The sequence below is a fragment of the Gadus morhua genome, chromosome 23, assembly GCF_902167405.1.
Source record: "Gadus morhua chromosome 23, gadMor3.0, whole genome shotgun sequence".
Taxonomy (NCBI): domain Eukaryota; kingdom Metazoa; phylum Chordata; class Actinopteri; order Gadiformes; family Gadidae; genus Gadus; species Gadus morhua.
In genome coordinates this window covers 21,781,074-21,796,962 of record NC_044070.1, presented here as the reverse complement: position 1 = coordinate 21,796,962, position 15,889 = coordinate 21,781,074, and the positions used below count along the sequence as shown (strand labels likewise).

Sequence of the window (15,889 nt, the reverse complement as noted above, 5' to 3'; positions counted from 1 at the left end):
AATCATTTCCGGAATCACTACTCCGGTTTGACACTGCACCTTAATAACTTTGTAACTTGTTTGCCTTGCACCTTAAGGTCCAATGAAACATCAAATAACATTTTTAAAGCTTTGGAAGTTTATTAACAACACTGCTTACATGGTTTGTGGTCAACATATAAGATAGATCGGGCGGCGTCTTGCATTGCGTATCCGACTTCCCGAAGGAGAGCTGCTGAGGGGTCTCCGTAGTTACGGAGTCGGATTACGGAGTCGGAGTAGTATACTTTGGCTAAACGGTCAGGGGGGAACTCAGACTTTAAATTCCGCATCGCAAAACAGGCCTTTACATTCGCCACATTTACGCACCGCGGTCCACATCTGTAACCACACCGAAGTGCCTGTACCGTGACGGTTCAGTACAAATACGTGTATCATTACACCCCTACTTTGTTACGGTTCTTATTTGTGTCAGCCAATCATGTTGCTGCAGGTGGAGATTTTTAAGGGTGTAATTGGCGGACACAAGTACAGCCAGCAGTAGTAGAATATAAAACAAAGTGTTAAGGTTTCAAATTGACGCTTTGTAGACTGAACACTGTAAAAACAAACCTATTAAAGTCCCCTTCTGGAAGCTCCATCCACTCACGACAATATACCATCTTCGATCAAACTAAACTAGAATCGAGGGGGAAGAGTCAAGTTGTTGGTCTCTGTCCCAGGCTCTGTGCTGTCTCTCCCCAAGAAGTTAGCTTATAACATAGGACAGCTGGACCTGAGATTATGATGACTGAGTCAACAGGTCTTTTAAGGCCATGCTGTTGCGGTTGAATTTGATGCTAGTGGTCTGGATAAGCTAAGGGATTTGTTTGAAATGGTTTTCTTTTTAAGGTTTGTTAAATAAATTGGTGTATTTGCTTGTTTCAAAGGGTGTTACCGTTATGTTCGCATTGTGCGTTTGTGTACATCTTTCTGGCTCTGCAAGAGTCAAGGGTTTTTTAAGGTTAAGGTGTGTGTGTGTGTGTGTGTGTGTGTGTGCGTGCGTTGTATGAGTTATACCGGTTTCTAGAAGTAGTAAGGCATGAGAAATAAACTTTAGAAATAATTGTTTGGCTTTGAATGTTTGTGGAATTTTTAAGGTGTGTGTGTGATCTGTGATGTGTTCAAGGTTGCCTTCAGCGTTGTGTATGTGAGAGAGAGAGAGAGGGAGAGGGGGAGGGAGGGAGAGATGGCTCGATAAAGGTGAGCTGAGGGTAAGTGAATGCCTCACCCGGTGGGACGCCTGGATGCCTCCTCGGGTGTTTGATCCTGAAGGCTTCCTGCTGTCTTTAAGTGTTTGAGCAGACAGTAAAGAGGGAAGGAGAGGGAGGTATGGAGGTTGTGGAGGTGCACCCTGATCTCTGAGACTGCTTTGTGAGAGACTCAGAGCGCTGTGTGGCTGCAGGCTCCACGATGGAGTCTTGTGAAGTCTGGAGAAGACTTGATGGACGTAGGCTAGCTCAACGACAGCCGGCTATGCTCGCAATGCCTCTGCCAATATCTGCCCACATGTTTAAAGGCCGGGAAAGGGCTGATATGTTTTGTCCCATGTGGCTGTGTGTTAACACGCATAAAACTATATTTGTAATGTCGGCGCAAATTATGATCTACTCCGTCCATGATCAAAAAACTTGAATTTACAAATAGTTCTGTTTGCGTTGTGATGCATGTAAACTCCACTCTTGGCATCGCCAGTACTGGCCTCAGGCATTTGGTAATGGTTCACAATGTCCAACATGGCTTCAGTGGTGAAACGTGGATGGGCAATAGATAAGTATGTCCTATGTAGCTGTACTCGTCTTAATCCTTAATCCTCAAATGCCTGGGAGGCATGTGTGTGACTGTATTGGAGCGATGAGGAAACGACCCCTTACTGGGAGGGATCTGGCAACCTGGCCGATGAATATGGTTATGTCATCGGCAAAACCGATGTAAAAATGACCTCGGGGCAATGGCCGCCTCCCAACACACTGGTGACTCAGAAAGTAAACAAGGGTATTTTCAGCAGAGTAAAGGCTCACAGAGGCGTACGGAATGCCTGCTGTCATGCACCGTTACTACGAATAAGGGTTTGGATCCACAGTATTGCTCACTTCTCTAAATGCTGTTGAATCAGAATTAATTGGAGAGGGCCTTTTTGAATTTGGATGTGTTTGTGAAGAGTCTCAAAACTGGATTATGTAACTACCCTGGGAGCGTTTGAATTTGTCTGGCCCAAATCTCAGTGGCCCGTACAGATCCCTGTGGGAGTCTGTCTCACGGGCTAACGGGGTTCTACAGAATGAGGGATGGAAAAGCTAAAAAGCACAATGTTGTACAACAACAGTGGAAAACTACTCCGTTAAACTCTATGAAAGATAAGATTGTTCTTTAATGATCCAAGTCTGTGAATTGCACAATATCCTGACAAACAAGTTCTGCCGGGGCTATGGTAGTTACTGGTGTTTGGGGTTGTTTTGGTTTCGTTGACCCGTGTTTTCTCCAGGCTTTAGTTTGTCCTCTAACAGCCACCGTCCCTTCCGTCCCCTAGCAGCTTTCTGTCTGGACGCAGAGCAGCCCGACTACGACCTGGACACGGACGACGAGACGTTTGTGAACAAGCTGAAGAAGAAGATGGAGATCACGGCGCTGCAGCTGGAAGACATGATCGACCGGCTGGAGAAGGGCAGCGGGCAGCAGGTACGGTCAACCTCTGAGCGCCTCGTAAACCGTCACGCCTGGAGCTCAGTATGTAACCCCACCTCTGACCCCCCAGCCTGTTAGAGGAGTCTAGAGCCACCCCCCCATTCAACCTCGTTCTTACTCCTTCTCCTGCTTAGTTTGTATGTCTCACACTGCTAGACGTCTACTGTTCACTACCACATATGTTGACCTGAAGAACGTTTGTATATAAGGCTTAAAAAATTGTTTTGTTTGGTTCCGTTTTCCGACCGACCCTGTCAATTTATGTGCGACCCAAATTATTCTATGAGCTTAAAAAAAAAGAGGAAAACATTTTTTGATGCAAACTATAATTACGTTTTGGTACAGCACCTCTTCATTCTGTAAAAGAATGAGCGAATTTTATCGTTTTTAATTGAAAACAACCTACCTATCATTCGCTGCAGCTGGAAAAAAATAAAAAAATAAATAAATTCCATACCTACCCACGACCTCAACTGACAACCAACAGGAACCAAACTTTTTTTTTTTTTTTAGGCCTTGGGGCTTGTTTATGATGAGCAGTATCCATTCCCTGTCAATCAAAACACCGACGTAATAGAATCCACACAAAAGTGGACGGTGTTTAATGTTTCAATAGTAGTGGTGGTTGTCTACATCACGGCCGCACAACTGAAACAAACCAATACCTCTACAAGCTCCACAGTGCCTCTGCTCCGCACAATGTTTGTTACAAACAGGTAGATTCACCAGCCGCGTGAATCACCCAATTAATTACTGAAAGCAGTAGCCCTCATTCATTTGACATCTGCTATTTATTGTGTGCATATGTATTAGCCTTTATACATATGTAGTGCGAAGGCTGTGTCCCCTGTCCTAGTTCCCTCTTTGCTGTTGTCACTGTATTAACTTGGCACCGCAGTTGTATTTATAAAGCACAAGGCTAGTCACAGTGCTTGTCTGAGGCAGGGGTCACGCTTTAAACGGTGAATGTCGTGCTGACATATTTGAATAATAATCTTCAGCCATTCAACAGTTTGAGCCCTGATTTACAGTTAAGAGTTCACGCGGATTCCAGATGTTGTTAAAGTGTGTTCCAGGATAGGAATCCTCATTCATTGTAAAATGGCTGCACGTTTACAGCTATAAGACAAAAATGTTACATGCTTATACTCTGTAATATATATAGAAGTGTCTTCTATGCATATAAGTGGAGTTGCTTTCACCGCTAACTCAATGCACGTGGGCGTCTCTCGCCCCTGCTACTCACAGCTCGTCAGTCTGAAGGAGGCCAAGCTCTTGCTGAAGGAGGACGACGAGCTCATCAAGGAGGTCTTTGAGTACTGGAGCCGCAAGAGGAAAGGCTGCCATGCGGGCTACCTCATCCCCAGCGTCAAGCACGAGAAGAGGGACGGCTCGAGCACCAGCGACCCCTACGTCGGCTTCCGCCGGAGGACCGAGAAGATGCAGACCCGGAAGGTGAGACTGTGGGGTCGTGTGTTGGAGGTCGGTGGGGGGGGTTATGGTTTGTTCTCTCAGGATGGTTCACGCACAGCCGTGTCTTTAACGGTCGCTTGTGGGCCTTCAGAATCCCAGAGGTACGTGATCAATAGCACTATTGACCAGACATAAGTCCGTAGGGGGAGTAGGTTTTAGTTTACGACTGCTTGGTGCCGTTGGTGCACAACGACAATACATGAGGTTCAAGCTCTTGCGTGCGACAGATTTGTTGGGGTGTATCTCTGAGGAAATACAAGCTGCAGAGTAATCGACTGAAAATGAAATTAAACTGAATGTATGCAATGTAAAAGATATGCATGCATAATATTATTTGCATCGTTTCTCAAACTATCCTTTGTGGAGAAATCACCAGAAAACTGTTGTACAGTTCGAGTTGGGATATTCATGCAACAAGACTGTTATCTTCAAGAGAATTTTCCGTTGTTGAACTCAGGCATCCGTGTTCCAAGTCCATTGTACCTAGCAGTGTTCTTCACTCTAATGCACACACACGCTCACACACACACACCGTGTGCTGGCACTCGGCACGTACCCACTTCATCTTGCGGCCAATCAGCGCGCAGACAAGCACACAAACATGCGAGTGCGATGTAACACGCACTCGCATAACAACAAGTCCTCCGCCTGAACAGCAAATCATGTCCAGGAAATGAAAAGGGCTCTTCATGGACCCCCCTTGACATTCTAGAGAGCGCGTCCACAGCCCCCCGTCAATGTAATTGGCTGGACTGGGAGAGTACCTGGAAAGCCCCCCCCCCCCCTCGCCCCCTCTGACAGCTGCAGCAGTGCCACTATGCACGGCTAAGAATACGGGCCCCCCCCCTCACTAGGTCTCGTAGAACGCAGTCTCTCAAGGGTCGGGTTGGGGGCTGCCAGGCACAGGAAACAGTTTCATTTGAAATCATTGATTATTATTGTAAAAGGATCCCACAAAGGACTGCTGGAGCATATGCGTCGAAGTCTTTCCTTTTTTTCCTTTTTTTATTTTGAGAGTTTAAGCCCCGGGCAGCGATGACAGTCTCGGTCTGAAGAGCTTAACATCAAGTGTGCATTTCAAACAGGAAAAAAACGCATTGAAGTCGTGTGATTATTCGCCCCCTAATGGTTCTCATTGGTCCATTCCCACAGAACCGTAAGAACGACGAGGCGTCGTACGAGAAGATGCTGAAGCTGCGGCGGGACTTGAGCCGGGCGGTCACCATCCTGGAGATGATCAAGAGGAGAGAGAAGAGCAAGAGGGAGCTGCTGCACCTCACCCTGGAGATCGTGGAGAAGAGGTAGGACGCCCCGCGCGTACAGTCATCTGTGATGAACGCCTTGGGTCTGGATGGGGCTGAGCCGGGGTGGGAGAGAGGGGCCCACTGAGGCTCTAGCAGGGCCTCATTATCTGCGTCAAGGGACAGCCCCTAACCCCAAGCCCCTTTAAGGGCTAGGGGTACAGCTCCTCAAACAAGGAGGGGTGAGACCACGAGAAGGAGGGCCCCTCCTTAATGCCACCAGGGGCCCAAATGGGCAGACGTAATGGTTATGTCAACTGCAGTGTTTTGTTTTGACGGTTTTCCGTGTTTCTTTGAGCTGCACACAATTTGTGTTGGTGCACTGCCACAAGCGCTAAATAGCATGGAATGCTAATTACGGTGCAGTGTTGACTACTCATTAATGCCAATATGAATAGTGCAGTCGCACGTAGTCAACCAATATGCACTGTTGCACTTGCAGAATAAGAGATTCAAGTACAGGTAAACACTCACAAATTCAAGTTTCGCTTGGCAGAATCATTTGTCCAAGAGAGTGGTAGAACAATCCATGCGTTCAGGCGAAACTGGAGTTATTGCAACACTTTAAATTGCTGCAGAAGCAATTTCTTATCAACAACCAGACAGTGTGCGTGGGTGTGTTAGTTTTGATACGCACTCCGTTTCGACGATTCCCCTTTGACCACCCTTTTGCGGCGGATCTGACATTCCGTGTGTCGAGCCAAGAACAAGACTCCATTGTTCATTGTTCTTTATGGACACTCGTAATCTCTGGCGGCACTGTGTTTTGGTTGCTCCTCTTTATTGTCCGTGCTTGTAGGTACGAGCGTTGGGCCTGAGGTTGTGTGAGTAATGGCTTATCCAGTCCTTTGTGTGACTCTGTGTGTATTTGGTGTCATGGATGAGCCCTTTTAGGCAGGAGCAGTGTAAATATTACCCAGCGGTCAGGCTACGCTGCCCGTGCTAATAACCCTTTTGACTTTATTCATTAATTATTTTACACAGAAATTGTTGTGTGTTTTAATGCAGTCACACCTCCCTGGCGGTTGAACCTACGGCTGCTAAGCTGTAGTTCCATGTGGAGCTTTTCACTTAATAGCATTTTGTGAAACGTGTCGCAAAAATAGTTTGAAGTTCTTTTGATGGCCCTTGGGACTCCATTTGGTTTCCCAGGGACCCTTCCAGCGCCAGCGATCCATATATATATATATATATATATATATATATATATATATATATATATATATATATATATATATATATATATATATATATATACACACACCACACACCACACACCACACACCACACACCACACACCACACACCACACACCACACACCACACACACACAACACAGACACGATGCACTGCTGGAATGAGGTCCCTAGGAGAGCGGCTGTCAGAACGGGCCTAAATTGCTGCCCCCCCTCGTCCGTTTCCCTGGTTTCATTCAGGGTGACATTTCAATTTCCTCCCGGTATCCAGACGGGTCGCCTGTCCGCTGCTCCGCGCCACTACCTGCCAATTTCCACACCCCAAACGACCTCATTCAGGGGAGACGGCTCCCCGTCCTCGCTCCCCTCGGTTATGATATCAGACCGGGGGTGTGGAGGTGGGAGGGAGAGGGAGACACGGGTGCTCTGCTGTATATACACTGTCCACTGTGAGTGTCTCCCCGGAGCCAGTCCATACCAGGTTCCCCTTCTGATTAGGTTTATGCGCTCCATTTTTTTTAAGATTAATGCCTTCCCCTGCTTTGCCGCATGGTTTATGCCACAGCCTGCCGCACTGTTGCGACGCTATAAAGTGTGTGTCGTGGACAGTGGCTACGCAACCGTCGATGAACAGATCGATGTATACGTGCCCGGGCGAAGAGTTTTCTCCTGTGATGTGGACAGTGGTGCTGGCGTGTGAGCCAGGGACAGCAGTTGGTTGCGTCGGTTTTCTATTTTCAAAGAGGCGTTATTGCGAATTCACACTGCCCTCTCGTATATACTCTGTTCAAGCACTCTTGTTTGTGTGAGAATACGTTCTACACAACAGTACGGAACCATCGGTCTTTGAGGCGTGTATGGATCTTTTTGGGGTTTTGCTGGTGTCTGGCAGTGGGTGGTATTTGATGTTTTCCACACAGACTTGGTGGTCTGTTGCCATTGGGGATAAACCGATGGTTTTTCAGAAACCACTATCGGAGAATACAAAGGCGATGCACTCTTATAATGATGTCGTTAAAGCAGGAAATAGGATTTTTCCAACAAAACAACAAATTCATGTCGTGAGGACCAAAACAAAGAGTCCAAAGTTATACTTCACGCTCAGCGATTGGTCAGCTCTTTTCGCTATGCATCCAACCATGACTCGGCAAAACACCGCACCTCCCAGCAGCCACCCCGCCAGCCCGACCCTGACCGTCTCTCTCTCTCCCCGTCCGTCAGATACGTGGCTCCGGACTACGGCAGCGAGGTGATGGCGGAGACCCTGGCCCAGTGCGCCCTGGTCAAGCCCGTGTACACCATCCCCATCCTGCCCCCGTCCAGCAACAGCCAGTACCGGCATCAGGACCACCTGGACCTCAAGGACTACAAGAAGGTACGGCCCCCCCGCACCTCCTGGCCTCCTGCTATTGGTCACGGGGATGTGATGCGTTGGATGCGGGATTATGAATGAAATGAAGTCGTGACGTGCGGCACCTTACTGTTCAAATCTGGAACCGCATTCTGGCCCGCGGATGTGGAACACAGAATAAAGCCAAACTCGGTTATTCATTTTAATAAGTGAATCACCCGTTGCTTTCTTGATCGTGGACTCGTATCAACGTTAACCCTTTAATTCCCGCGGCCTGCCGTTTATTGCAGCCAAATGGAATAACATATTTATGAGTTCATTTCTAGAACACCCCTCCACCGCCGCGTGGTACTGATCCCCAACATGGCCGTGTTTTAGGGGGTGGTCGCCCAGCTCGCTCCTCGTCTCCCCTCGTCGCTCCGTACCGAGCAGCGTTGGCCCCCGTGTGCGCCTCCACGCAGCACACTGCTTCATTGAGCCGCTCTGTCACAACCCCTGCTCCACCGCACCCCCATTACCTCTTAATCACCTCCTTATGTAAGCCCACCCACCCACCCCTCCCTCCCCCTCCGACTCCCCCTCTCTCTCTCCCTCCCCCCACCAGCTGATTCACTCCCTCCCATTGTTCCGTTTTTTCCCGGAGCCCGTCACCAGGGTAATTCTCGTCTTATCGCCATGGCGACTACTTTGCATATTGACACGGTAGTCCCGTGGTGACGAGAGCCCTTCCAACGCAATCCACTCCACACACACCCCCCCCCCCCCCCCCCCCCCCCCCGACCGGGCCACCACTCCCCAGGGCTTACGCATGAATGGAGGGTTGACTTCCCCCAGCAGAGATGGAGTGTGTTGACGGTAGAGTCAGGGAGGGGGTGGGGGTGGGGGGGGGATTTGTAGCGCCATCTGTTTCCACGGCAGCATATGGCACGTGCTGCCATCTGCATATCAATGGCTTGGCATTCCACACGACCTCACCTTCCACATACACGGGCAAACACGTGCCCCTCCAAAACAAACACGCACACGTACGCACGAACCGGACTAATGCGCTGCGTTTTAGATTACTGTGCAGAGCGGTTGTGACCAATAAGGAACGGGCAGTGAACACTGTCGCTGTGGCACCTCCCTGACGGTATAGAGACGGGCCCTTCAAGGACTTAATGTGTGTGTCCCATGTTGATAAGTAATATAATGGAGGTGCATCAAACGGCATAGTTAAATGGTGTGCGGTTTTGTTCAAATGATGGAAAGGGGAAAGAGACGTATCTTTAAGACGTTTTGCACCTTGCTGAGTAAATAAAGGGCCAAAGAAACCGCCGACGTCAACGTATCGCCAAGCACAACAACAATGACCTAACCGCCACCCTTCCCTCTCCCCCCCCCCCCCCAGCCGGAGAAGAGCGAGGTGGTGCGGACCAAGAGGAAATACGAGAAGAAGCCCAAGGCGCCCCCGCTGGCAGCCCCCGCCCACCTGGGGCCTGCCGTGTTCAGCCCCAAGGACCTCAACCAGTACGACTTCCCCAGCTCCGACGAGGAGTCCTACTCCCAGGTACCCTTTCCCCACGTACCCTGGTCCCGTTTGGGAACCGCGCCCCGTATGACGTCGCTCACTGTGACGCCTCTCCCGAAACCTGTTCCCGTCCCGGGATATACGCGTTGCATGTTTACCGGCGTGTTTTTTCTTCCTTGGAGCCGCTGCGGGCCGGTTGAAAGGGTCTGGCCCCTGCCCCCGATGCTTCCTGTACACCTCCACCCCACCTGTTCCTTATTGACTCGAACCAAAACAATGAGTAATCTGAGTGGCTTATCCGGTACACTGAGTGCCAACCCAAGGAACACTATGACAACATTTCAGTGAGCGATTGGCACCAGCGTGACTGGACATAAATTGACTGTGTGTGTGTGTGTGTGTGTGTGTGTCAGCTCCTCTCTGGTTCCTCAGAGGCGGAGGAGGAGAACGACCCAGATGGCGGCTATGCGTTCAGGAGGAAAGCAGGCTGTCAATACTACGCCGTGAGTGCCCTCCTGTGACTCCCTCTCTCCCCCCCTCCTCCCCCCCGTCCCCCTCCTCCACTCTCATCTGCTGCTATTTATAGAGCCATCGGTCAGGCTGCCATGCTGGCTGTCTCACTCTCTCTCTCATTGTCTCTCTCTCTTTGTCTCTCTATCTGTCTCTCTCTCTCTCTTTGTCTCTCTCTTTGTCTCTCTATCTGTCTCTCTCTCTCTCTTTGTCTCTGTCTCTCTCTCCCTCTCTCTCTCTCTCTCTCTCTCTCTCTCTCTGTCTCTGTCTCTGTCTCTGTCTGTCTCTGTCTCTCTCTCTTTGTCTCTGTCTCTGTCTCTCTCTCCCTCTCTCTCTCTCTCTCTCTCTTTGTCTCCGTCTCTCTCTCCCTCTCTCTCTCTCGCTATGCTTTGCTGCTCAGACCAATCTGATGACAGGGTTTTCCTTTCCTCTGCTCTTGTTCTTTGTTTTCATTCACACCTCCTAATAGAAGCTCGTGTTTCCCTCCTCTTGCTCTCTCTCTCTCTCCCGATATTTCTGTTGAAAGTGACCCTGTAGCCAGAGGGGACATTTACATGCACATTTGGCAGTGAAACTAGCACAACAAAGGACTGCCTAGGGAACCATAAATCCCCATAGGGATGGTAACGACAATCGGAAGACGTCAAGATCTATTTTAACGTTCAACATCTAAATATATTGCATCATAAAATGCGTTGTTTTTTTTTTAAAGAGTTTTAAAGAGAAATTACTTTAAAGTGTTGCACAAATAAAGTCTAATTCTTTCTTTCTCCCCCCCCACCAGGCTCACCAGGATCAGAACAGCACCTGGCCGTGGGTGAGCCCCTCCCAGGGGGGTCAAGGGGACCCCCGCTACCGCTACTGTCTGACCTCGCTGACGGCCCCGCGCCGCTGCCTGGGGCTGGCCCGCCGGCGCACGGGCCGAGGAGGACGGTGAGTCGCACCCCGCCCTGAGGACGGCTCCCGGACCCCCGTCTGGGGGTCACACCCCGCCCCCCCGGTCTGGGAGTCAGTCACCGGCCTGGGGACCCCCGTCTGGGGGTCCCCAGGCCGGTGACTGACTCCCGGACCCCCCGGTCTGGGAGTTGTCGTGGTTCTGCTTCGTGTGTAGACGATGAGGATAGGGAAGGTTCTAGAAGATTTAAAGAGCTGGACGACTGTAATAAAGTTTATAGACGTTTGAAACTCTGACTGCTTGCAGGATTCCTTGGTTGATGGGAAGTGGTCGGTGAGGAGTCGACTCTGTACTGTTGGAAAAGAACTGTTCAGCATTAAAAGTATCAGTGCGGGGGATTTTAATTGCATACGTTTAGTGGGTAAAGTTTGTTTTGTCCTCGGGCACTGAGGCAGTTCGCACCGGGAGTCCGTGCGTTTGTGATTCTGCCGCGTCTGGGTAGACGATGTTTGGGAACGTTGGCGCAGGGGGAGAGCTTTGGGTTTGTGGAGTCGGATGATTGGAAAGTTTGTAGACATTTGAAGAGTGTGAAAGTGTAGCAGCAGGGACGCTTTTTAAGGAAGATGGATGATTGGAAAGTTTGGAATCTTTTGTACGCTTGTAGGACTTTGTGGTTGATGTGAGATTGGAAAGTTGCGTTTAAACTGTGGTGTGAAGTCGACTCCGCTCTGTTGGTAAACTGTTTAGTATTAGTTGTATCAGTGCTGGTGATTTTAATTGCATATCATTTTTTGATAAAGTGTTTTGCCTCAGGCCAGGAAGCAGTACGGTAACGTAAGCCCTCTCCCTGCTGCTTCTGAAATAATGACTCTGTCTTATCCTGTTTCGTACTATCAGTCCTTTAACAGAAAGACTGGTCCCTGTTGAAGAAAGGCCCTGGGTGAAAAGGTGTCTCCTTCAGACACCCACCCAATTGCAAATGCAATCAAGCTTTGTCTAGATGGGACCTATCAGCTGTTCCTCAGAAAGCTGGGAGTTCCCCCTATGGCCTTTTTGTTTGGATTTCATTTCTAACGCAATCACATTTCCTCTGTGAGACGTTTAATTATCGTTCTTTTTTCTTGCCAATGCGTTGGAGGCGTATAGGTTTGCTGAGTCGTCGTTTGATGTATCGCTAACAAGTGCTGACTAATCGTTTTTCTTTAAAAGTATAATTTTCGGGGGCCAGCATTTTGGTCGACATGCTACTTTTTATTTTCTTCCAGAGAAATCCCTTATAACTTTTGTATAGTTTCTCTGACATGAATACCTTATCCCTAACCCATCTGTAAAATCAATTTTTCCGTATTGCTTATGTAGTGACACTGATATTTGAAAATCATCGGATGATCCCTAACCGTCTTGCCGAACCCATTATCCTATTTTTCGTTTATCATGTTGCCGTAGTGATCACACATTTGATACTACTAGTCTCAGAACACCATCGGCTGATGCACTGATTATCAGTGAATCCTCCATAACTCTTCATTTCCTCCCGTCTCGCTGCAGGCTCTTGCTGGACCGCGCCCACACCGACCTGGACCCCGTCTACCAGAACCTGGACTCGGACCCCGAACCCGAGCACCCGGCCTCCTCGCCCGCCCCCCCTCCAGCGCTGAGCTCACCGCTCCGGGACTCCAACACCAGTACCTCAGACAGCATTACCTCCGGCTCCTCTCGCCTCCTCCCGGCTCCTCCTCCCTCCTCCTCCACCTCCGCCTCCTCCTCCTCCTGCACCTCCTCCGTCGCCGTGGATCTGGCCCGGGTCCTGTTGAACGTAAAGTCCTGCCGCTGGAGGCACTTTAGACCACGGACGCTCCCCCACGACCCCTCGGGCGCTGGGTTCATGTCTCGCAGGGGATTATTACGGAGGTTTCAGAGGACCGGGTCGGGACTGAGCCGGCCGCTTGCCGGCGGGGGCCCGACGCAGGCCCGCCCCGCGCCCCCCCCTGTGAACGGTGAGGCCTGCCCGCTCGTTAACTTCCTTTGGTGGTGCTGGTATTGTTGTTTTTTTGGTCGTTATCTGTACTGTGAAAGTGAAAGTGAAAGCAAAAGGACTGCATTTGTACAACACTTATCTAACCAGTGTCAAAGCGCTTTACAATATTATTTTTTAAACCCTCACACACCGACAGCAGTGTCTGCCAGGCAAGGCGACAGCCAGCTCGTCGGCAGCAATTAGGGTGAGGTGTCTTGATCAGGGACACCTCGACACTCTGGGGAGGAGCCGGTGATTGAACTAGCAACCGTCTGGTTACTAGCCAACCCGCTCTACCTCCTGGGCCAAATGCCGCCCCAGGGGGAAAGTTAGTCAGTTGCCCCCGGTCGTTGTTTGGGTTGAACTGGCTTAACTGTAATGTGTTTGTGGTCATGGTCTTCCTGGCGCTTTTAAAAGAGAAGTTTCAGGTGGTAATTGTTTTTTTTTTGGGACGTACTTGTGTCTTGAAAGTTGTTCTCGCTCTTTCTGAGAGGGTTTGGCCTCACCATGGGAGTTGAGGACGGTTCAACCGCAGATGTTGACATGCCGGCATGTCGGTTGCTATGGTGATTCATCCTGATTGACAAGGGGGGATGCGACACTCGATAGCTCCCGATGTTGACTGTCGACTATATTACCGTTCCTGTGGGGTGAAGGGGAGGAATAGATTGACTGGAGTCTGTTTGATGGTTACAGACTACTATCTTGTTCATCCAGCAGCTGCATTGTAGCATGAAATTAAACTCTGCTGGATGTGAACCGTTCTTGGTTTGGTGCCTTATCCAAAACCATATATTTTATCCACCAGCATGTTTGTCAGTGTATAACTCTACCATGTAAGCACAAAAAAAGGTTTACTGTAGTGTGTTGTGTTGAATCATCGCTCCGAAACAACTCTTATAATACAGTGAAACAAACGTGGGTTTAAAAATGTATAACGGTGTGCAGTATAATAACCAACTCAAACAGGTTAAATAGGCCGCTGGGGGCGAGATTTAACAGCTGGAGCGAGGGAGCAGAGGCAATGTTGTGAAAATAAACATCCCCAAGTGTCGGCCCTCCCTCCCTCCCCCAGTCTCTCGGCCGTCGTGTGAGGCTCTCCAGCTCCTGGGGTCGAGCTTAGCCGTACGTGTCGACAGGCGGGTTTGATTTCCCCGAAACAAATAGAGAGAAGGGTTTCTGCGTGGTCAGTCATCAGGCAGCTCCGGTCAAAAAGCCGAATTGTCTCAGAGAGCAGCCAACTAGAATGTTATTAATATATTAATATATATTCTGTCCTTTCATGCAATTCTAGACATGGGTCATATTCTTTTTTTTTTCTTTTACAAATTACATTTACATGATGGCTCTTGGATAATTACAGCTATAGATCTTTCCAACAGCACATTTGAATAGGCCTACATCAATAGCATGCGCTAACACCATGAACCATTGGTACGAGAAACTAACACTAATTATATATATATGTTGATAATCAACTAGAAACTCGAATGGTTGAACGCTCCGACAGTGACTCTGTAGTATGTTCCCACTGTGTGTCAGAGTGACCGACTGTGAAGACAAATCCTCGTTCCAAGTCTAGCGGTGTTGACTGAGAACGGAAACCCAGAAACAATGGCTCTAGAGCGGGAGAGAGGGAACGGTGATCCCCGGTCACGTTCCAGCAACTTTCCCCGCTGAACCCACAGGGAGTCGGACCGTCGAGTCTGCCTCCCGCCCCGAGCTATAGATCGCTTTATCACTGAGCTCTAATTGTGGGCCTTGTTTGCTGTAAGGACATAAGTGTACACAGAAACAACACCAATCCCAACAAGTTGGGATTGGCCCACGGCGCCCACTCAGGCTAGGGGAAGGCATCACCTCGGTCGATGCCTCGCGGGGCCTTATCGCTGTTCTGTTAAATGAAATGGCGTCGCAGTTGTTCTATACACTAGCACCGATCATTAGCATGCGATTTTTTTTTTTTTTAATCAGTCCAGGGCCTCTACATTCTCTCCAGAGATTGGATTTCATGATCGGATGTGAATACCGCGCTTACTCAGATACACTAGGGCTCTCCGCCACCACAGAGCACGTCCACAGAGTGGACGTGCTCTCTTTTCAGAGATGGTTTAGGCATAAAAAAAAAAGAGTTTGGTTCCTTTTGGTTGTCAGTTGAGGTCATGGCTAGGTAGGGAATTTATTTTATTTTTTTCCAGCGACAGTGAATGATAGGTAGGTTGTTTTCACTTAAAAACGAGAGAATGCGCTCATCCTTGTACAGAATGAAGAGGTGCTGTACAAAAACGTAATTATAGTTTGCATCAAAACTTGGCTTTGTTTTTCTTTGCGTTTCTTTTTCCTTTTATTATGAACCTACGGTTCATAATGTTTGGCTATGCTGTAATAGTATAGGCTATATTCCCAGCCAGAAGGCAGTTGCTGGACCTGATTGGACGGGCAGGTTGTCATATCTGTTTGTAGAGGCAGTCAGTCCTGTGCCATAATGGTCACCTATCGACCGCTGTGGGAAGCTCTGAGCCCAGTCTCTGCGTCTCCCTACCGTGAGAACAGCCTAAGCATGGGCCCTACACAACCCAGGAGGGTGCTTAGACACGCCACAAAATTGATAACTGACCACTAATGTGTGTGCGGCTGTTTTTTCCGTCGCTGGAAGTCCTCCAACCACAAGCTAGTGGTGAGAGGCCAGTTCGGTCTGCGGGTTTGTGGTTCAGACGTTTCGCTACGCAGCTTTAAACGTTGGAGTGGACTTGTCGTCACTGAAATCGGGTTATTCATCAAAGAAGCGTGACTGGGGCTTCTGTACTCCATTTGGGGCATTAAAAGGCCTTTAAAAAATACACATACTGGAGGGGAGTTTCAGGAGTGCTGTGTGTTGAATGAGCCGAGACAGGTGGCACGAAGTCTCACCCTCTCATAACACCGGCTCAACTC

The 15,889-nt window shown here is 49.1% G+C and overlaps 1 protein-coding gene across 6 annotated transcripts in view; it reads left to right on the top strand.

Moving 5' to 3' along the window:
• Positions 1-15,889, top strand: part of epc1a (enhancer of polycomb homolog 1 (Drosophila) a) — a 33,043-nt gene that overhangs the window by 9,863 nt on the left and 7,291 nt on the right. For 3 of the 6 annotated variants that reach the window (XM_030349017.1, XM_030349016.1, XM_030349014.1), the window contains 8 exons: positions 2,549-2,697; positions 3,952-4,158; positions 5,329-5,477; positions 7,894-8,047; positions 9,414-9,572; positions 9,947-10,036; positions 10,828-10,976; positions 12,487-12,935. In XM_030349017.1, coding sequence (XP_030204877.1) covers positions 2,549-2,697; positions 3,952-4,158; positions 5,329-5,477; positions 7,894-8,047; positions 9,414-9,572; positions 9,947-10,036; positions 10,828-10,976; positions 12,487-12,935 — 1,506 coding nt within the window. The remainder of the gene's footprint in view (positions 1-2,548; positions 2,698-3,951; positions 4,159-5,328; positions 5,478-7,893; positions 8,048-9,413; positions 9,573-9,946; positions 10,037-10,827; positions 10,977-12,486; positions 12,936-15,889) is intronic. The other 3 variants (XM_030349019.1, XM_030349018.1, XM_030349015.1) reach the window with 1 other exon arrangement.